The 23,675-nt window shown below is 42.2% G+C and overlaps 1 protein-coding gene across 4 annotated transcripts in view; it reads right to left on the bottom strand.

Annotated features, from left to right (window-relative positions):
* The window catches only part of cd276 (CD276 molecule), a 78,071-nt gene that overhangs the window by 38,206 nt on the left and 16,190 nt on the right, over positions 1-23,675 (bottom strand). For all 4 annotated transcript variants that reach the window (XR_007448325.1, XR_007448324.1, XM_049566118.1 and 1 more), the window contains exons 3-4: positions 19,272-19,622; positions 16,558-16,854 (exon numbers count right to left, since the gene is read on the bottom strand). Coding sequence is in view for 2 of the 4 variants with exons in the window: in XM_049566118.1 (XP_049422075.1) it covers positions 16,558-16,854; positions 19,272-19,622 (648 nt within the window). In the remaining 2 variants the exon portion in view is untranslated. The remainder of the gene's footprint in view (positions 1-16,557; positions 16,855-19,271; positions 19,623-23,675) is intronic.

The following is a 23,675-nucleotide window of genomic DNA, read 5'->3' as shown; positions in this document are numbered from 1 at the left end:
TTTGTCTCTTTAGATTGCTGTGAATCTGTAATGGGGCAGCAAAACAGCATCAACACTAGGTCCTTGTTTCTAGAGTGCTTTAGTTATAAAATTGCCTTATCTGTAGCAAAACTTTTTACAGCCATTGGTGATTCTGTCTGATTTAAAATATCAATGTTTGTTTATGAGGAAACAAAGCCATTGTTCAAATCCACAGGAACAGTTGCTGCTTATATGATAACGTCTGAATACAAAATGACAGGATATAAGATTAACCCTATATCACAAGGCAATGCAACTTCTTACCAAAACATTAAAGAAATGCCTGGACCTCTTCAAAGAGCGCAAGTTCTTAGTATGCCTCTCCCTCTGCAGTATTACTAGGAGAATATATAATGACAGATTTTTTTAAAAGACATGTCTCTGTATGTCTTTGCCTAGGGCTCTCATTATAAAACAGCATTTCTCATTTTCCTCTGCTGCAGTCTTTGGTGGTTACTGGAGAGACAGATGAATATTCTCAAAGCACTCGAGCTAGGCCGAGCTCAGAGTGTGGAACAGGTCAGCTTGCTCCTGTTAGCCGTTCATCTCTAGATCAAACCTCTTCACATAATTGCACTATAATTTGCTTAGTCTGAATGCAAATAAATACAAACACTGTTGAAACCACACAGCTTTTGCCTTCAGGGCGATCAGATGTCAGATTTAGCTATTCAATAACACCCCTACACTTCTGCATTGAATCCACACCGTGAACGAGTATCCTACGCCATGGGCTGACATACACCTCCTCAAAAATATACACATTGCAGTGATGCAGACCTCCTGTTTATTTTCGTAAACTGAAAACCATTTACCTCAGCTTTTATTTACTTTTATTTCATAGACAAGAAATGATAAATTGTGAAGACAATAAAGCCCCCACAAAATAGCATTTTGCCATTTATCCTAGCTTCATATGAGTAAAGTCTGCTAGCCACTATAATTTATGCAGTGGGAATTGTCATAGGCTTTTGCTAATGTTAGCATGTTGAATATGTGGAGTAAACGTATCTAGCAAGAGACAACTGTTTTTTCCATGAACCTTTGTTTGTTACAAAGCAGCCGAATTTTGTAGCGTTACCCTTGTCAAATGTTACTGTTGTTCACGGCTTCATATGAGTAGAGGAAAACTCTGTTAGCTGCCAAGCTAATTCAAGGAATGTAAAATGTCGTAGGCTTACGCTAATAACATTAGTATGCTGTGATTGTAGAGAAATGACAAACACAATTGTTTTGTCTGTGAACCTTGGGAGTTAAAATGGAGCCACATTTTTTACTTGTTGAATATTGCTGCTCTACAGCCATGGTTTATGTGCGTTTTAGTTGTGTTAGTTGAATAGATAACATTTTTCTGCACTTCCCAGAAACTCAACACAGTGACATAGAAATCCCACCAACTGGTGTTTTGGAATTGCAGAGTGACACAGACACATCAACGCACGCAAATCTGTGTTTCCTGGGATAGTGAAGGCATGACCCACGCTGCTCTGCCTTGCTATGTCTCTGATTGGCTTACCCTGACCCCATACCCCAACCCCAACCAATCTCACTCCTCTTACCTAAACCTAACCAAATAGCAAAGGCAACAGGTACTAGACAAGCAGAGGATGAGTAGGGCAGGTCATGCCTTTGCTATCCTGGGAAACGTGAAATCGCCCATCTCACAAATGTGAATACTCACAATGGCATAGGCCACTTGTGCAGGCTACAGGGCAGGTTCTATGTAGAGCCCACACACAAGTATAAATCACATAACATTCTTGGTGCTAGCAGGGATACAGTGTTGTATTTGAAGACATTTCTCAGTTACCAGCAAGAGGCTTCAGACTCTTCCTCTATCATCACTTTTCTGCTCAAAGAAACAATGTTGAATTTATTAAGAGCATTTTGAAGAAAGTGATATGCATGTTGGTGGGAGTAAACATCTAAGAGAATGCCTAGCTTACAAAAAGCAAGATCTGAAACCACAAACATGGTTCACACCATACCACAGCAATGTATAATCCCTTTTATTATATTTAATTTCAACTTTCACAGTCTAATTAGTACCGTTATCACATATCTAGCTGGAAGGACTTACCATAGCTTTGTCTCACATTGTCATTGTTACATTACCCTATTGCTAGCTTAAATAAATGACTACAATCTAGAAGCTGGCACTGCGATCCATTGTGATATAAAATGATCAAAAAGAAACATTTCAAAGATCTTAGGCTTTTAAACCTAAAACATCTTTCCAGTGTCCATTACGACCTCAGCTGGATCAATACACGCGGCTCCTCTTGGAAAATCCAGTCATTTATTGAGCTTAAATCATAGGCCATTTTTTCCCCTCACTTTTGAATCAGTGTGTTTGGAGTTCTTGTGAAATATCTTGTAACCCCAAATCACTACTCTTACTGGTAAGAGTATCATTATTTATTACAGAAATTACATTAAAATGTAACATTTATGGCACATTTACATTCTCCTTTTATTGCAGTCATTTTACAAAAGCAAAAAGCTACTTGGAGTGCTGCTTTGACAGTTCTTTTAGAAGAGTCCCTAACAATGCCTCTAAGCTGTTCCAAAATCACTGTCAAGTACAGCTTCTCATGGCTTATTGCTTAAATATACTTTGTCTCCTTCCAGCACTTTTAAAATATGATATCTTGGACAGACTGAAAAAATGACTCTGTAAATCTCTCTCTCAGTGGAATATAGCTAATCACAGTCTCACAACTTGTGTGTAGCTAAGTCATTTAGCCTGAGAAAATGCTCAGCCGCTGGCTGAGAAAGGAGTCAGGGACAATATGTTCATACCAATGTCCCACAAGGGTAGCACTTTCCACAAAACTAATACATTATGACTAAAACAAGGCTAGCTAATGCACAAATAAGGACGTTTATTCTCTCATTCACCATAAGATATTTACACTGTGGGCTTAGAGCAATGTTAGCTGGTTGTGATAAAGTGTAAGGGAGAGAACAAACAAAAGATTAAACCTGACAGTGATCAACTTTTAAGCATCTTATGATAATCAATATGTCAACAAATAAATCATAAACGCTGCTAGCCTTGAATAAAATACAGACAAAAAAGGCATAAAGGAATAGAAGAGAGGAAGAGAGAGAAAGAGGCAAAAAACAGTAAAACCAATGAGAAAAAAAGATACATTTCATGTGTTTTTGAAAGTTTACATGGCAGAAAACAATTTGCAAGGCTGCAGGCTACTGTTTAGTTGTCCTTGAGCGAGGCATTAACCCCTAAATCTCTCCTGTGGTGCTGCTCAATGACTGGCAGAACAAGTTTGTTGGTTGTTCCCAGGTGTGAGAGTGCGATCCAGGCCACAGATATAAACAGCATGCATGCTAAGCAAGCATTTTCTGAGTAAATACAAACAAAACTGACTCTTTCACTTGGGCCATGACTTTGAGACAATTTTCCTCCAACAGCACAGTGGATGAGTGGGAGATCACACTCAACTTTTCAAACAGGGCTGCGGTTTTAAAAAGGCCTCTATTGTTGGTGCAGGGTTTGATTACAGTATAATAACAGGTAACCAACAGACTGTTATGATGAGCTTTCTACTTTACTGGATATTCCCTATTTCACTGTCCAAACTACTTCAAATCACTGAGAAGCTATTATGCAAGTCACATTTACTATGTGTTGGCTAATGTGTCCAACAACCCAGCTTAATAGCACACATACTACAGAATGGGTGATCATTATTTCTACCAGCAATTATTTCCTGACACTCTGTATTGTTCATTTTTTAGTTACACAATAGACCTCTAAAGCCCCCGCTGAGCCGAAATGACAAGGAGACCTTGAAGCAACTGTAAAAAGGAGTTTGCCCTCTTTTCCTCCCTTTTTTAATCATATTTTGACACCATTATGATGCACACTCCTGCAGTCTTTGAAGCTGTCTGCCCCTTGCTTTAAAACGTTTGATAAATAACAAGAAAATACAGGGAGAAACATTATTTAAGACATTCTTGTAAATCAATGGCAGATTTACAATGTACAGGATTACAACTTGAATCCTATTTTACTCTGTAACCTTGACAGCTTCTTTTCCTGCTTTGGAGTACCGGCACTAATTCTTTTCGTGGTACACAATACAAAACAGGACACGCTTACTTTCATCTCTGGATGTAAGTCATCACTCTGCTGAAGCAGCACATATTTCAAAACTATAACCAGTTACATCATAGCGCCCACAATGTCATCACTTTTTGTCACGTGGCTTTACCGAGATACAGTGACATATTGAAGGACATCAGTCTGTGTGCCTAGTGTGTCACTTAACAGGTACACAACCTGCAACAACACATTGAATATGTGGGGTACCAAAGGAGAAAGCCTCTATCATTAAAAAATTAGACCTTCTTTTTTAAAAGTAAATAGTGCAAAAATGTGTAATACACGTGTCTTATTTACTGAATTTGTGACATTTTGGGACATGGAAATTCTTTGCTTTTTTGTTGAGTTAGATGAGAGTATCGACAGCACTGATGATCTGTCTGATCAAACTAAAGCTGGTTAGCTGGCTGAGCCATTTAGCTTAGCTTAGCACAAAGACTAGAAACACAGGGAAACAGCTAGGCTGGCTCTGACAACGTCTGCCTCACAGCACTTCTAAAGCTCACTGATTAGGACGTTATATTCAATGCTGGTAGGCCAATTTAGTTATTTAAAGTTATTAAAGTTACCTTTGGGAAAAGCTAGGCTAGCCTTTTCCCCGTTTCTAGTCTTTGTGCTAAGCTAAGCTAATCACCTGCTGGGTCTCGCTCAATAATAATAATAAATACAAAGACATGAGAGTGTAATCTGTCTTCTCATTTGATTTCCACCACACAGTGAATAAGCACATCTCCCAAAATATTCCTTTAAATCATATTTAATGTATCAGCAAGCCTGTTCAATTGGTCCAATTTCTACTCCCTTTCCACCCATCAGCCCTCAGCTTGGTTGAACTAAATTTCTTGGTTCCGCAACACAGCCATAGTACTCTGAGACACTCTGAGCAGTGTAACCCTGTTTGGATTGCTTAACCCCTCTAACAACCACATCAGGAAAACGACCCGACATTACAAATGGCATCACTCTTCATCTGGTAGAGTAAGTGGCTGAAAGCATCGAGACAGATACATTATAGATATGACAGAGTCTTGCGGTGTGGGTCACTGAGCTGTCTCTGCCACTGACATAGAGTTGCACTTACTGCGGCAACACACACGAAGCGGAGCAAGTGATGAAATTAAACACAGTTGACAATATTAATAAGGTAAGAGGAGCGAGTTTGTTTCCTCGTGGACAGTTTGTCTGTAATGAGCTGCAAGTTGTCAGGCTCTGGGGAGACAGGCGTGGTTACAGAGTCCGAGCCAGCGGGAAGATATTAATGCAACCTGAAGGAGATGTGAGTCATCGCGAGCTGCTGTCCATTCAAACTGGTATCATAAGGAGCACGACCGCAGCATGGCTTAATCACGGTCATTACTGTGATATTTGACACTGGGGTTGAAATAAAGGGCTCTGTAATAGGTGCGTTTCTTATCACACAGTGAGTCAGTGGATGCTTACGTATTTTCGAGTCAAGCTGTCAGTACAGGGGGAGATGAGCGACTCGAGCACTACGCCTGCTCGAAACTCCTCTCCTCTGGGACACAGCCACACTCAGTCCGTTCTTAACTTCCATTTCACACTTGGTAATCAATTACTGGTCTCTAGAGCTATCGAAGAAAAGAGCTACCTATCCTGAGAATAAGCTAAATCTCTCAACGCCTCCTAATTGAAAACACATTATATCGCTAGACAATGCTCTTTGTGTGTAGCCAGCCACTAATTTGGACTGTTTGCATGCACAGAACAAAGCAATTTACTGAGGTTGCAAACATCCTTTTGCAGGACAATAATTCATGGTGTTATCAGGTGCAGAGTTTAAACATCAAATAAACGGGCTGAATAACTAAATAAGCAAACTTTGAAGGTGTGCCCAGCCGTTTGTTGGTGGCTATTCTCCCAGTGACTCTGAAAAGCTGAAACTAATATGATTTCATATCGTGAAGCCAAGACTGATGCCAGACCTCCCGAAACCAATCCCTCTTACAGGATTTAGCGGGAGCTGTGTGAAATGTACACTGCAGGGCCCCACCGGTCCCAATGATAGTCCTTGCTGTGAGTCCAAATCAAAATGAACCCGATCAATAACAAAAGAGGGCTTTTGTGCGTTTACTGCCGTCATAAATACAGTGTCCTGAAAAGGAAAGTGAGGGAGGACAGAGAGAGACACATTTCTGGGGACGGACATAAAGATGTCAGGCTGCTGTTTGTGAGAGGGTGGCAGTGGGGAGGATCAGGCTCCCATGACATGATGGTCTTGGCTAAGATGGAGCCTGTTTTTGATCACATGCATGTTAACATGCACAAGACAACAATACATTCAAGGTATATGCATGTGAAAAAACAACATTTGCTGCACTATTCGTAAACACACATACAGAGACTGCTGACCTTTTCTTACAGAGCAAATGCCAAACAAAAAGATTAAAATATCATCATGCAGGAAGAAATTCTGCATCACTATGACTTTTAATTGTGCCAAAGAAAAGCATTTTGACACCCAACCAGTGCGAAAAAAGCTTTGATGCTCAAAAGTCAAGATGGCAGGGAGGGAACTAGAATAAAGGGAAAATAAATCCCAGCACAAAAGAGAGAAGCTCATTTTATCTTTCTGATTGTGCCGTTCTAAAAGAGCATTGTACACCAGAAAGTGCCCACAACTGAATCCAGCCCAACAATCCCTCAGAGTCGCTAACAGTAAGACTGGGAGCATGACAAATAACATTGCCCGGGCCATAATACAGGGATAAAAATTTCCTATACTGAAGGCCCAGAAGAGAACGTTCAAACGTCTTAGAGCACTGACAGCGGCAAGTGGCCCGAGTTAATAATCCTGATAGGAATTAATGTGCTTACAATGGTGCCATTGCTGCCTACCTGAATTTATTTTAGATTGCCTACATTACTTCATCTGTCTATTCGGTTGTTTTCCCTGGCTGGGTTCCTGATAAGACAGAGCATGCATTCAGCAAGAGAAAGAGGGCCTGTTTGTGCACTGGACACTAATTAATACAGTGCTCCGTCGGGAAAGTTGCCTGCTTGCTGCTCTACTGACAACAGATTCATTTATACTGCTGTTTTCTGCTTCTCCGAAGGCTCTGTTAATTGCATTTAAATTAGACCTTGTTCAATAGAGAACAAGTACTAGCACAGTGGTTTGTTAAAGAAGCTGGAAGGAAAAACATGATATCGGGCAACGTATTACCACAGAAGTTGATTGACAGAGCGTTTGATAGGAGGTCCTACCAGACAAAAGCGCAAACATGCTTGTAAAATAGTTCATGAATAACTGCAATTACTGCAATTTCACCCCAACAGTTGCTCTAATGAGGGAACCTTTGAACTAGTGGATCACTGCATTTTGCTGTTTGGCCCTTTGGCAATGATAGCACAGCAATGCTTATACTTCAATTTGAAACCCAACAGTGCTTTCAAACTGCCAAGCTATATATTTCAGATATTCTGAGGAAAAGAGAAATGTATATGACAATATTCAGAGAAAACACTCATTGTAGAACTTCTTAGAAATAAATAGATGAATTGTTACTTAATGGCAGGAGTAAGCAGCATGCCAGGTAGACATTTAGACAGCAATGTGGTGTCTATATGAAGCTTTCAAGACATAACAGTAAAGAAAAAAGTGGTAAGAAAGCAAACTGAAGGAGAGGAAGAGAGGAAAAAACTGCTAAGTGTAATGAATAGCTGAACACTCTCATGCAGACTACCTACCATTAGCACTAGTGTTTGATTCCATCTTCACAGCAAAGGTCAATGTTTATATAGCAATTAAAGATGTTTTTTAACCTTGATTTACCCAATGAAGGTTGCTTTATAATGCACGTGCTTCACAATAACGCAGTAACAAACAGTCTCCTTGGGGAAATGTGCCCCACAAAAACAGTTCTGTACCTGGAATAGAATAAGTCACCTTAGAAAAGACTCTCTGGAGGAAAGTAGAAGGATCTGGCAGGAAACTGAGGAAATGCTAGACAGTGGTCTTGAAGAAATGGGGGAAAAGAGTAATTCTCAGTAACCACATGAATTCCACAGGGCTGTAACCGTTCCTGTATTTATACTGAACCATCAGCTGCACAAAAGCCCCGTTTCCACCAAACACTTTCAGTATGGTACCTTGGGAACCAAAAGTAACCCTTCAGACATGGTACCTAGACTATAGCGTTTCCACTGCAAACAGTACCCTTAAATGTGGGCGGAGCTGTTGTCACTCACTGCTCCATCAAGCACTCACTATATTTCCTCATTACCGGTGACACAGACAAGAGTCTGCACCTTGTTTATCGTCCACAGAACGAGGCTGCACGCCAATATTTTCAGAACAAACTAAAACAGGCTGCAGTGAGAGTCTCTCTCCATGGGATATTTGAAAATATTAGGTTTATGCATGCAGTCCTTCAAAGGCAAGCTCAGGTGTTTAGTGTTGCCAGTGCCCACAGGAACGATGCTCCTTGAGGATTAGAATATATGCTGTCCTGGTCAAAACTAATATAAATAAAAACTTACTACTTACTTACTTACTAAGAGTGTATGTCATATAAAAACTAAAATAATGGCCAAAGTTGTCACAGTAAAATCAAAGGTGTGCTGATGGATTCATGTTGTCAATTCATACATTGAGTAACATTACAAGCTAACTTTCCGTCTAAAAAGTCGTCGTTAGTCGGCCCAGTGAATTAAATTATTTTTTTTCTCTGACTACAGCTGCTGCAAGAGGCAGCAAAACATCCTATCATTTTATAGTTTACTAAAAAAAACTCTTCACGGTATGAACAGTGGTTATACAAGCCTCAAAACCAGCCACAACTCGGCCCTGAGCAGAGTGACTGTCCGCTATTGACCAATCAACAGACTGTAGTGTTCACAGCACCACCTTTTAGTACCGGATCTGTGTGCTACGTACCCCAACAGAGGGGTGACCAAAAACTGGGATGGTACCGAATGGTTCCATTGGTACCATCCACATCTTTTTACAGCGGAAATGGAAAAAAAGCGTACCGAACTGTACCGTACCAAACTGCTTGGTGGAAATGGGGCTAAAGAGTACACCAAGCATGTCCAAAGTCCAGCCCGGGGGCCAATAGAGGCCAGAGGCTTGTCTATCAAAATATAACCTACTGGTTAATTAAGCAAGATCATTTTGCATTTTTTTCTGTTCACCTCACAATGGCAGGACTATCATACAGTTTTTAGACATACACCGAACTATGCAGGCAGAACTAGTGTGTTTTCATAAAGAGAAGATAAGTTTGCAAACAAATGAAGACAGACGCATATAAAGTCGACAGCAAGGTCCACCACCTTTCGGAGCAATGGAAAGTTATACAATTTTTCAATGTAAGATCAAACACTTGTTTGTCTAATTTCATGTGATTTCTTTAATAATCCTTATAATGCAAAATGCAGCTGAACCCCAGGTTTTTTCATAATACCTATTCTGGCCCCCATTTAAACAAGTTTGGATAACCCTGGGGTACACAGTATGCAGACTGATGCATGTAATGTTGAACTTAAGTTCACAAGCACCATTCTGCCCAGAAACGTACGTGGTATGCTGTTAGCAGCTCATGCTGAGGCACAACTAGAGGACTGGCATGTGTGTCAGACACACTATGGCGACCGTGAATGAAACGTCAAACCTGGAAGACCTGCCTGCGGCTTGTGGATCACCATGTTTGAGTGCTTTTAATGTTTAAATGTAGCCAAGATGGAACTAATTGAAACACTCCTCTAGGGCTGTACCAAACTCAGAATTATGCCAGTCAGATCAGACTTGGCTATCCAATATGAATATCTGACCATTCGTTCCCTTTTCTCTATATAGAGGTTGAGAGTTTGAACAGGGTTTCTCGGGATATTCAGGGTGACAGCGACGTTCACATAATACAGTAAACAAGCTAAATCGTACACGTGCAACATTTTTTGCCGACACTAAAAGCCAGAGAGAGTATTTTATTACGTAGCTGTGAGCTGTAAATTCACCACTTATAAGCAGAAGGCAGAAGATAACGTTATCTGGAAGCCTGACTGGACAGCGCCTCACTTCCTCTGGGCAGCTGCCTCCTCCTCACTCAGACTCACCCTGGGTCTGATGATTTGAATCATCGACTTTCAGGGGACAGCCCTACGTTCCCCCTAATGTACAAGTTTTATAATATTCTATATATTTTGGTATTTTTAATTTCATGGCATAAGGGATGCTTTTCAGTTGTATAGCCTGTTGTGATATGTTCCTTTTGAAAAGTGTTTGCTCAGCAGTATTTCCCCTCACAGGCCTGGTGAACCGCCAGGCCAACAGGAACACCCCCAGGCCAGATTTTTTATTTCAAATGCCAAAACTAACACCAAATATTAATTTATTTGGAAAACAATGATTTATGTTTGTGGGGGCCTCTCTGCATCTCTGTTCTGAAATGTAATTTCCATGCACTATGTTTTGCTGTCTCAAAAGTCTAACATTTTGTCTTCAGGGCAACAAAATACAGAAAAACTTAATATAAGGATTATTAACTAAAGGAAATTTGAAAGTGTGAGGAAACCAAGGGATGGAGGAAAACCCACACTAACATGGGGAAAGCAAGCCAACACCGCACAGACAGGACTGGGAAGAAAATCTGGGATCCTCTTTCTGTGAAGCGACAGTGCTAACCGCTGAGCCACTGCGTTGCCAAGTGAAAGCCAGAGAATGCCAACTAGATAGTAAAATTCAGCAAAAAGCCTTCCACACCATGTGGGGTGATCTCCCTCCCCTTCAGTGAGTCCATCTCCTGCCTGTCAGGCCATAGTGCCACAACTCTGAGCTCAGCAAACGTTTTCGTCTCCATCTTGCTTTCTGTCATCCACTTCTCACCCCTCCTAACCCTGTCTCCCTAGCTCCCTCTCTCTATCTCCCTGCCTCATCTCTCTGTCTCCTTCCTTTCCCCACTCTATATATCTCCATCCCCACACTGTTCACTGTAAATGCTGTGCCAGCAGAGTGATGCCGGGGAAATGGCGCCATCCTCATTGAGAGAGCAAGCAGACGGAGTGGGGGTGGTGCTGGAGGGGGTGTTCAGTGACAGGCCCTGAAACCCAGCCATCAGACAACACACTGCAGCAATCACACAGCTCCAGTAGATGGGATACACAGCTAAAGCTCCACATTCAGAAAAGGATCAGTAAAAGAATGATAGGATATAGACTGTTGATCCCCCAAAACTCCCAAAACATTATTCTTTTTTCTTTTTTTTTTTTTGGAGGAGAACAAAGTGGTCAGAATAGGCTGGGTGATGAGACAGTGCAAGCCATCGAGACAGGTGGAGGAGGAAGAAGAGGAGCAGGAGGGGGGTTGGTATACAAGCATGCTGGCAGGGCAAGCAGACAGGCCACGGTTCATTTGAGGACTGAAGCTGCTCCTTTCCATCATTCGACTGTTCATTAATACCAGCTGTTCCTATGGGCCTCCCCGCAACTAAGCCTTGCTGCACTCTGCAAAAATCTATCAATATCCCAGCAACACAAAAACACACTGCCTATTCCAGAGCCCGGCTTAAAGACTGACCAGCACTCCACAGGGCGTGTTTACAAAAATAACCACCTCTGAGATGCCTGATGCTAGTGTGCATGTGGAGTGTGCATATGTTATCGACGGTCTGGGTGCTTCTGGTGAGATAGTTAAATTGGGGGTGACTATAAAGTAGGTTAGAATAACGTGGATGACTTAACACAGCCTCTCAAAGAGCAGCTCATGCCAGCCCACATAGTGCTGTGCTCAGTGTGGGTAAAGGGTTCATTTTCTCAAAATTAACCTTGTCAAACTCCTGTTCTGCCTGGGGGAGATTTGTATTACTATTGCAATTTTTCAATCAGAGATTGGGGAGAGTGTGAAATTTTAACATGCTTGTTCACTCTCCCAACCCCCCGCCTCCCTTTCTTTCTCACCCTCTCATTTCTTGCTGTATTTTTTTCATTCTCATAGGCCATTTAGAGTTTTAAGAAGATTTCGCCCATTCTTATAATAGGATTCTCCACTTCCTAAGTATGCTGTGCTGTGTTTGTAAATGTATACAGTAAGCGTGTTCCCTATATCAACTCAAGCTCGGCACGCTCCACACTCTGCTGCTCCAGTGGAAGAGTTCTGCCGGGTCAAAATTAATTACAGAAGCTGTTAAGCACACACCAGCTGTTGTAAACAAATGAAAATACATTTTCATTTCAAACAAGCCCCCTTGTATCGCTGCACACAAAATACTGTAAATCTTCTGTGTGTTTACTAACAACTTGTGCCACCATCAAGCTGTGCTGATGCTCCTACACAGAGAAATTGCTCTTATTCATGTACACCCAACTGCTGTAAACCATGCTCGCCACTGTTGTAAGGGTTTTCCCCAGTTTATTTGTGGATTTGCTTCTTTGCCATCCCTCTTTCAATCTTTACTTCATCGCACTTCAATAACTCCATTGCTTTTTGGCCGGACCTTTCTTTTTCAGTCCATTTTGCTCTTGGGCACTTTCTTTTACTGAATCTGTTCAGACGGATTCCTTTATTTTTTTAAGTTAGGGGAACAGCAGGACCATGACACTTTGATTAAAGGAAATGAAAATCAAAGCCTGTATCAACTGCTCTAATATTGAATTTGATCCTTCCAGTATTAGGGCTGCAACTAGCACTTACTTTCATTATCGACTGATCTGCTTCTTTTGCGATTGTCTATAAATTGCCAACATACAGTGAAAAATGGCCATCACCATTCAAGGTGACATCTTCAAATGTCTAGTTTTTTTCTGGCCAGCTGTTCAAAATTCAAAGATATTCAGTTGACCATTATGTATGACAAAAAAAAAAAAAAAAAGCACACATACACATTTGCATCCACACGTTGCCCCTTTTTGCCAATTTGCATTAACAGTTAATCAGCTGTTCATTGGCTAATGTCCAATCTCTACACTAAGTCTGGGGCAAGTCTGTGAATCCATTTGGAAGTTACTGGGCTCTGAGTGGATGGTGGCCAAACAAAGGGCAGGACTGTGGCACCAAAGCCCCGGGTTCACATCCAGACTCCTGTCTGTAGTTAGATGTAGGCAACAAAAGCATTTTGGTTAAGGTGAGGGAAAGATTGGGATTTCTATTATTTATCAATAAAGAAAATGATACAAAATATGCTGTAGTCGATATGAGGGGACAGTGTATTGTAAGATTGCCAAATCTGGTGGTTAAAAAATAAAATATGTTGTCAGTGAACTTTTTGCAGATATTTTTAGTATCAGTGTTTCTGTTATATGCCAGGTACATTAATTAGCAACATTTACTCATTATGTTAACAGAAAACGTAATTCACTCTCTTCAAACTTGCGGTTTCAAATGAGTTGTATATGAATGTAATTTATAGGAGACAGAGCTTAAATGTTCCACCTATATGTTGAAAAAAGACTTTATTTACTGTCATTTGACAAACTGAGTAATCAAATAATTATTGTAGCTTTGTCCAGTATCCATCTCCTTTGAATTTGGTATGTTCAATCAATGGCTATATAAAAAGATGGATGAAAAGCAGCTCCCTAAAAAGGGAAACCAAAACATCTTGTTGATTCCCTGATGGCCTGCTGCAGTGCAAGTCATAAGCCCCGCCCCATCCATGTTAGCAAATGGGACATGTGCCAAACTAAAAACTCACAAAGTACACATAGAATACATTTTTCCCAAACATGATTTCTGTCATTTTAGGTAGTTCTTATCACAATGATGTTTGTTCAAGTGTTTATTTTTCTGATTAGTTTGGTTTTAGTTAGTTATTTGGTGCTATAAAAGGGGTGTGTGACATCATGGTTGACAGCTGTGTGTGTCATTTGGTATGCTCGCAACCAATGGTACTGCTTGCGATTGGTTTCAGACAGGTGTATGGGTGGGAACTTGATACTGCAGCTCCACTTTCCAATTGCTACTGCACAGACAATGGTTCAAATTATGTCACCAGCGCAAGATGGCAGTGCCTGCATTGTGAATATTTTGGCTTCATTTTTGGAAGGAAGGAAGTGGAGTTGCATTGTTCATCTTCATATACAGTCTATGAGTTGAATGAGTGCGTAGGTCCCAATTTTGTGCAAGTGTCCCCTATTTCACTAATGAGTGAATGAATGAAATTTATCAAAAATGTAGTAATAATAACATAATAACAAGTCTTAATTCAAATGCCACCAGCACAGAGCACACTCTCAGCTTGAGACATTAACGTGACTTTATTCTTAATCTGGGTCACCATTAGCTTTCACAAATTGATTGCTTAATTTCTTGAGGCATTAAAGATCTCAACTTATCATCAATCCATGTTGCACTACAGTACTTTACAAATCTTTTTTCTAAGTGGAGCATGCTCATCCACTAACTTTGGTAATTTCTCCATGACATTTTTCAAAGAAATGTATAATAATTTTCCATCCCTCTGGTGTGGCAGGACATCATCGACCTGCAGACGGAGGTCTGAGGGGGGAGGAGAGGGGCTAATGAAGCTAACTGATTTCATCTTGTTCACCTTTTAGGTTTGAAAATGGGATCCTGAATGAATAGAGTAGAGGAAACCAAGAAACATTCTAACTCTAGACTTGGGCATTTCTTGTTAAAACAATGATATTATAATCACTCTGTTACACTGCCTGTGAACACAGGACACTGTGTAGAAATGAATTAATATTCTGGTCACCAATAAGAAAGATATCCTTAATTTCATCTGTCATTAAATCTAGAGTTTCATATATTAATTTCCAAAACTTCACGTTAGAACAGGGTGGCCTGTACAACTAACTAGCAAAGGCTTACAGTACGGAAGGTGAATCTGAAGCCATATCAGCTCAATGTCAGTACTCATAATATCTTTCTGCAGAACTTGAAATGCAATTTTGCCATCATACTTGTAAACATCTGTTGTAATCTATATAATCTACAGTATATCCTTCGACAGCCAGCTCAGAATCATGAGGAATAGTAGTTTCCAGGTGTGTTTTTGACATTGCTAAAACATTTTCTGAAGAACATATTCTGATAATCTCATGACCCTTGTTGCTGAGGATCCCAATTCACTCCTGTCCTTCTGTTCTTTCTTGTCTGCAGTCCTATCAATTAAAATATTTATACACCTCCACTGATTTTCTGCGCAGTCTAGCATGGTAAACATCCTCTCCATTACCTACTTTGAAATCACTGTAGTTTCCAAATGACTTCGTCTTTGTTTCAGTCTCCTTGTACCTCATCTCTTCAAACTTATCTCGGGTGAAAAAAACTGACATCAATGGTAATGAAACGATCATATCTATTTCAACCAAACCTGGAGAAAGGTCAAAGGGTAATAGCAGCCACAGACTATTTTACCACACTCTTACTTTACAGTCATATTTCATTCTCGCCATGTGTTTAATACCTTTAGACTCCCCCAGTGGTCCCTCTGACTGGTTATCTGTGCTGTTTTGAAAGAGGCCAACCAAACTGTTAGAAAGGCCACCCTCCCTCAGCCGTCCAGCAAGCCTGCCCTGCCAATCGGCCATCCTGTTTCCAGACAGCACAGTCATTTCCCAGCCCAGTGGAGCAGCACTCCCTGACCTCTGCCTCGACCTCCGCCTCAACAGCCCGAGCTCCAGCACCAGCTCCAGCCCAGAGAGCAGGCTCAGGCCACCTCTACTTATTTATGAGCCATTTCACACAGTGCTGCTCCCATTAGAGACCCAGCCTTGGCCCACCTTACACGGCACTCTCCTTGCACTTAACACATAGAGTACAGCAGCAGGGCCACGGGGACATGAGCGGTGGGTGGTGATGGTGGGCGGGTTGAGGAGACCATTAGACCTATCACATAGGTGGTGTCACACAACAGGCTCAAGATTACATCAAACAATCGGAGGAAGGCAAACATATCAATCTACTTTGTGGTTAGCGAACATTTCCTGCAGACAGTTGTGAGAAGACCAATCGCTCCATCCAGCACAAACTCTTATTACCGTATTGCCTTTTGAAATATGTGATGAATAGCTATTTGATTATTCTTAGGGAAATGATCACCCACTGATGTAATCTAACGATGCACAAGAACTGATGGGTTATGCTTATTGAACCATAATTGGACATTTCATTATTTCTTATTCATTTCATCGGAGCTGAACTGTTACTCTTAGCAGGAAACAGAGAGGCTCGGAAAGACAACAAAAAAAAAGCTGAGTCTCCACAGCATAAAATTTGACTGATGGATTGATTCACAAAAGCATACCAGACTTTAATAAGAAACTCTGCTTACGCATAACTGAAAACAAGATTAGTCTGAGCTGGTAACATTCAAACACCGCAGGAAGCAAGAGAATATTAGCTTGTTTGCTTTGCACCAGAATGGAGCTGACAACACTGACTGAAAGACAGAGAAGCTGTTTATGGAGAAAGAGAGATGAAGACCCACCTGTGATCGTGACAAAGGCGTAGCCCTCCTCGCCCAGTAGTGGGTTGATCAGTCCGCAGCTGTAAGTGCTATTGGGCTCCAGGACAACTGTCAGCACGCTGGTGATAGTGAACAGCCCTTCCTCGTTGGCCACCAATGAAGTGGTGATATTGTCCGTCAGGTTGCGACTGCCGCCATCCTGCCATATCACACCGGCTTCGGGATAACCGCCATAGGCCACGCAAGTCAGGGCCACCTCATCACCTGGTCGTAGGTTGGATTCAGACGCCAATGTTACTACAGGCTTGGAGTAGGGGGCTGAAAAGGCGAGAGTACACAGAAACAGAAGGAGTGAAGGGTTAAGGGGAGGTGGATTGGTATTGGGTGGGTAAGGGTGGGATATGGGCGCAGCAGACACATACTGAATTTAGGTAGATTCTCTGCAGTGAGAGTCACCCTGGGAACTGTTTGACATGATTCCCATTAAATTCTTAATTATATTTAGGGAGCTTAGCATAACACAGTGCTTAAGATCCCACAGACACAGGCAGCATCTGTGGCACATCCTGATGCTGCATCCCTGCACTCTAACGCAGCTCTCTCTAGAGACCCAAAGCACTGAGCCACTCCCAGAATGGGAATGCAAGCCGGAGGCAGGGCAAGGAGAAAACTGGCAGGTTCAGAAATTTGGGACGACTCAGCCTATAGCATGGAAAAGAGCATAGTGGGGTAGAGGTGAGGGGTGAATCGTCCGCCTTGGCTGAAATCACGCTTCTTCAATCCCTTGTGCTAAAACATGAGTATAGAGGTGGCAGAGAAATAGGCTGCTGTATTCCCAGAACCAATCATCACACAGCAAACAATGGGGTGGAGCTGAGGGCGAGATGAAATAAGTTTGCCTGAGCTGCTTTTTGAAAAGTGGACTCTCAACACAAAGACAGATTTAGCGTGGTACACACTAACTTCCCCAGCTGTCCATTTGAGTGACAGGCAGATTTCCATCGAGGGCTCCTTTCATTTTCTTCCGGCGCGGCATGAGGGAAGTCGGCAATGTTAACTGTAAATGTTGGCTAAAAATAGAGCATCTATAAATCTAATGCATAAAATGGAACCAATTTGTCACTGTTGGAGACATTGTTTTCCCTTCTCCCCAGCCAGGAGAGAAAAAAATGTTATTCATTAACACCGCCTAATGCACATCCATCCTTAGAGAATACAGGAACAATCTCACAACAGATATAGAAATGGGAGAAGGAAGGAAAGGCACACAGTATCATTATAAATAAATAAAAGGCTCTCAGCTGTGAAGGCGGGTGATGTAGTCACACAGCAGAGAAGATGTTGGTGATGGCTGATTGACCGTAACAACAGCTAATAATCAAAGTCAGCAGATATTGACCATGACAGACCGCAATCAGCGCTTATTGACCAAAAACACTGCTGAGCAGCCCTGAGGAAACTGTTTATCACCTGCTTACGCCTGGTGAGAGGAAATTATCATAAATCACCTTCTTCATAGGTAACTGTATAACACGTTTCATTGCATACTATTAGTAGCTGTGCGTAAATAAGTGCCGAGGTCAAAACACTGTTGATATAATCATTACAAAGTGTAAAGTGAAGCTACGACACAAACATTAGCCAATGGAACAGCACTTATTAATTATGTAGTGGTTGTATTGAACATTTTCATTAAAACAACATTTATTTTTTGGTTTGTTTAGTTCTTGGGACAATTATAATTATCTTGTACTTAAAGACAATAAATCTGTGTGTGTGTGTGCATGCATGTGTGTGAGTGTGTGTGTGCGTGTGTGTGTGTGTGGCTCCAAAGGAGTTTTGAAAACACTGATGATGATAACAGTCTGCCTTACAAAGGCGGGGTGTTTAGTTTTAAAAATAGGCAGGAGAAGTCCAACAAAAGATGCTGTTAGGTTGCATCATGGGAAATGTAGGGCATTTTTCTGGCGTTACCCCTACCACAGACTAAACCTCAACATATCTGGATTTAAATGTTTATATGTCCCTGGTGAATACATCAACTTATGGAAGTGCTTAAGTAAATTGCTGAAGTACACCTTTGAAATAAAAGGGAATTAATCAAAAAATAATATACATTTAGAAGTGAGTCTCAAATTTGTGATGTCATCAAGTATAAAGTCTGGAGCTGCTCCATGTGAACCCTCAGAATGTTTGTTTTCTTTTTATCACCAAAGTTAGTTTTATTGTATTGCAGTGATCTCAGTTCTGAAACAGAAAATGTACTCATATATTCAAAACATTCTCTTGGGTGCTCTCAGTGTCATCTTAAACATCTTTTCAGTTCATTGTCAGTGGAGCAGTTCCAGACTTTACACCCTATGACATTGGAAATGTGAGTTTTAGCATTCTAGTGTTTGGATTTGTGAGAGTTGTTCATATTTACAAAATTTTTGTACTGTCTCAAAGCATTAAAATAACACGAATGAATTTGTAAAATGGGTGTGGTTCCCCTTTAACGTTGCCTGTTTTGTTACATTTTTGTTTTTTAAAATGATTTATTAATTATTCAACATAATTTAAGTGAATACTAATTATAAATGTTAAGCAATATAACTGATGTAATGTACTTTACAAAGGGTGTCTATATTCTCTGTGAATGTGTGTATCTCCTTTCTGCATGCCATAGGTCATAAGTGTCCATGTGTATGTTCATCTGTTTTTACACGTGTCATGGACATCACAGCTTGACTCACCGGCCACCTGCAGCAGCAGAGCAGCGCTGCCGTAGTCCTGCACCCTGACAAAGCAGGTATAGCTGCCTTCATCAGCCACCACGACCCTGCTCAGCAGGAGCGAAGCGTTGCCCAGGCCCAGCTGGGTGGGGAACAGACTGGTGCGGTTGGCGAAGCGCTCAGCCTGGTCCACCAGCTTGTCGCGTCCCTCCGCATACCCGTGCACACTGCGTTGGGTGTCGGTCAGCTGCCAGAAGACGCTCAGATCAGACAAGTTGAAGGGGCTGGCGTGGGTGAAGGAGCAGTTGAGTGTGGCATCCATGCCATGCAGCGCCACCACTGGCTGCTCTGGGACGTGCACTTCCATCACAGCTGTAAGAGAGGAGGTGGGACATATTAGGGATGTCAATTCTAAAAAAAAAAAAAGTCCCTGAATTGTATAAAACAATTGTTGTGTTTTTATCTTCCTAAAGAGCAGTGCATTTTGCTGTATGTTAGAAAATGTCAGGTAAGCTGTCGCAGAAATATATAAACACACTTCCAAAATCTTTCTTGCAATCATCTTGAATTTGCAGTCTTCACTGTATCAGTCTCACTACACCACCTAGGTAGTCTAAAATAGACAATAAACAGTATTAAATACTATTTGGCCCGGGTCTAGTATAAACATACAGTATTCACTGAATCACAGCATTAATTCAGGGTGCTGTGTTCAAATGTGACAGACTGACACCTACTCAAATTTGAATGTCTTTGAAAAAAAATCGATGCAGTATTTTGAAATATATGCTGTGACTGCTTCAGAAAACATCCACTTTGTTTGTGCAGCATGGTAGCACGGAGCGGGTGAGACGGGATGAAGGAGAGAAGGAAAGAAGAGGAGGGATCTGGAGGTAAGCATTAGGACTTTGTTTGTGTTCCTATAGGCTTTGCCTCCTGGCGATGGCTCAGTGCGCTGAAACTCAGCGATGGAAGCAACAACATCTGTATAGCTTTAGTTAAATCGTTAGTTAAATCTAAAAAAAAAAAAAAATCTGTTGGGGGGGTATAACTGCAGCAAAACTCTTGAGTGTGTGCTTTTGTGGGAATGAAAAGTGACACCGCTTCTCACCAAACACTTCTACTCAAAGGCAACTGATTTTTCTGTGTAACTGTGCATACGCATGTGTGTGTGCGCTTGTGTGTATTGTTTGTCTAGACTAGGCCAAGAGCAAAGAGTACACTGTATAATCATTCTGGATTAGTAGCCATCTCAGGCAGTCCAGAGTACATCCATAGTATTCTCAAGAGTCAGCATTCTCCATTGATCCCTGTCTGCTCTTATACAACTCTGAGACACTCATCAGCATCACAAGGGAGAGAAAAAAAAAGCCAGTCGGCCCCTGGTGCAATACACTCTTCTTTATGCTCAGCCTCTCTAATTGTTATAATCACAGCAGCATTTTAGCCTCCTCACCCCTTTCTGAGCTCTGTCTATCACACAGCCAACGTCAATGTTGAATCATTTTGCTATGAAGATTTGACTGCTGCGGAGGTGCAATAATTACTTCCCCTATTAACAAGAAACAAGTCTTTCATCTGAGAGGGTTCATATATGGATGGGTATTGCTAAGTCAAGGCAGACCTATTTTCAATCACATTCAGCCATTCCCAGATAGGTAGCCTCTCCACATTACACCCCAAACAACCTGCTCGTCTGCAGGAACAGTGCCACCTACTGCCTAACCTCACGAGTGCAGAGAAGTGGGACAGAAAAATGCACAGATTTCTCTCCAAATACCCCAGGCTCCTTCTAAACCTGTGTCAGGGCTTGAATTGCTCATGAAAAGCCTTACAGAGTGAGATTTTAAATCTAAATAATAATTATGATATGTAAAATGAAGGCCATGGACACTTTTTATGACACCTTTTTTTCCTTTTCAAATATTACATCAGGTAAAAAATGGAAACAGGAAACACAGCGGAAACTGGAGGACAAAACTGGCTTTTGCTATCATAGTCCGCCATACCTGTGTCCTGGGTATTTTGAATGAAAATGTTGCACTGCAATTTTGACCTGGAGCAAATCAAAGCCTCCATACACCGATGAATTGCCAGTCAAACAACAATTCTCTGACCCCCATGGTGACAACAGCAGAGGGTTTTTTCCTTTACTGTGATTACAAAGGCTCTTCTGGTGCTGTGGGGGTTTCCCATCGCCCGTATTGTGCCCACATTCACTCGGCAGGGCTACAGCACGGCAAACAATACAGAATTGTTATCAGGGCAAAGCATGGCAGGAGCAGGCGGTATTGTGCCGCCATCAATAGGGATAACCGAGCAAATTTCTGGAGTGTGTATTTATGCTGTCTTTGGAGGTGGCCCAACCTTTGCGGTAATGAATAGGTCGCTGGTATTTTTTGTAGGAGTGGAGGGTCAGTGACAGCCCTCTCCGAGACGTGCATGTTGAAGGAGGAGGAGAGAGAGCAATTAAATCACTCCCCGAGCAGCCTGGAATGACTCACACCACTGAGTTCATACAGGAAGGGGGAAGGGGAAGTGGGAAACGTAGAGAAAGAGAGGCCGGCATCGAGTTCATAGTTAAAGATAATATCTGGAAACAAGCCAAGGAAGAGGCCGTGGTGGAGCCTCACACACTAATCCCTCAACGCGGACCAAAGCCATGTCAGCGAGGAGAGAGAGATAGAAAGTCCCCTTTCTTCCACATCTCTGCCTCCTCCTCTTTCACTCACTGCTTCTTTAACTGGTGACCTACCACTTGCTCCAAGGCCCTGGGAGGATGCAGCTCTACACAGGGACCTTGTGTAGAGACACAGACCCGTGCTTGGAAAGAGAATTCAAGGGGAGCATTTTGCATTGCATCAAGGGGAGGGGATTGGACAGGAGAGGAGGGCAAGCTAGGCCGGCTGACGTCATGGAAAGCGCACATCTGATGTCCTATTCGTCAGAGGTGAAATACCACGAGCCAAAGTGAATCACTGCGCACTTGGCTGTTTTTGATCTGCTGCTGTTTACACCAAACAGCATGCTCTGTATGGCAGCTGACTGTTTGATCGTCTCTCCTCAGGTCTGCTCTAGACATGAAAAAACATGCATTCTCTAAAGAGACAAGTGTATGTAGCAGAGGTTAAAGATTACAACACAAGTGGTCTTTGGTGAAGGGGCCGGGCTGCACTTTGTAGCCAGGCCCACGGTGTCGTCTCAGGGGTAAGTGGGGATCTCGCCTCTCCCTTCTCCCTCTCGATAAAGAGATGCTCAGAAGCCATAGAGGGCAGGCTGGGAGACGTCAGGCTGTGGGGATTTACACACTGCACTTTGTGTTTATGGGCCTCAGCTCTGTTTGAGTGCCTGCGAGACAGAGACGGGCACTTTCACAGCCGACATGAAATAAACTCATTACAGCCTTCGCGAGCGCTGGCAACGGGCCCCGCTTAACAGCGAGGCACAGGGCTGGCTAGAAAAGGCTGCAAGTGATCTTCACACTGCTCTCCACTCTACTTTCAAGACGACCCGCCACCTTGTCACTATCAACACCTCCTTCCATCATGCTTTCCTCAGGTGTGCGAGGCATGGTGCTGCTGGATTTGCCTCAACCATGATATCTGTATAGTGAACTGATGCTAGCTAGGCACATGAGGTGAGCATGGTGGCTGAGTGTGAGACAGCGTGGGATGCAAGCAGACAGCAGATAGGAGGATCATAGCTTTTATAAGGAGGGTGCTTGCAGGGTGACGTGCGGGGCTGTTGGTAAATAAAATCCACTGATGTCTTGCATCATCCTGGCAGATACAGACGAGTCCACACCCAATTAAAAACACATTTTGTGCACAAAATCAGATGACTGGACTGAGACTTTCTGTATGCATGTCCTATATGTCTTGTTTTACATGTTTTGCTGTGTGTGGACCCCAGGAAGAGTGGCTGCTGCCTTAGATACAGCTAATGGGGATCCAAATAAAGAATTAAGGCTATTAGCCTTCACTAGTTGATCTAGTTAAGTAGATAGGCATAAATGTGACTGATTTGCTATGTACACCTTAAATAAAACTAATCACATCTGTGACCAGGGATGCACCGCTATGTCGACACATCAGTATTGGCTGATATTGGCCTTGTTGACTGCCACCGGACTATCGGCAAATAGGATAGCATTCACCGATGGCAGTGGCCAATATTGTACTGTTGTGTAACATCCATTTTGTGCAGGCTAAAAGCAGGGCTCGAAACCAGGCATCCTGTTGTCCAGGGGACAACATGTGTTTGGGAAGGACAGAGATCTTCTGCGGGATGCAGTTGGGACAAAACATACAGCAACGAATTGCCAGTCACACAACAATTCTGTGTTAAAATAGGCTGGAGGAGAGCGAGCTAACGTTAGCTGTTAGCAGTCGGTGGCTAGAACTAACTGCTGACGGAGGCTGCATT

Source organism: Epinephelus fuscoguttatus, linkage group LG2, assembly GCF_011397635.1.
Source record: "Epinephelus fuscoguttatus linkage group LG2, E.fuscoguttatus.final_Chr_v1".
Taxonomy (NCBI): domain Eukaryota; kingdom Metazoa; phylum Chordata; class Actinopteri; order Perciformes; family Serranidae; genus Epinephelus; species Epinephelus fuscoguttatus.
This window is presented reverse-complemented; position numbering and strand designations above follow the sequence as displayed.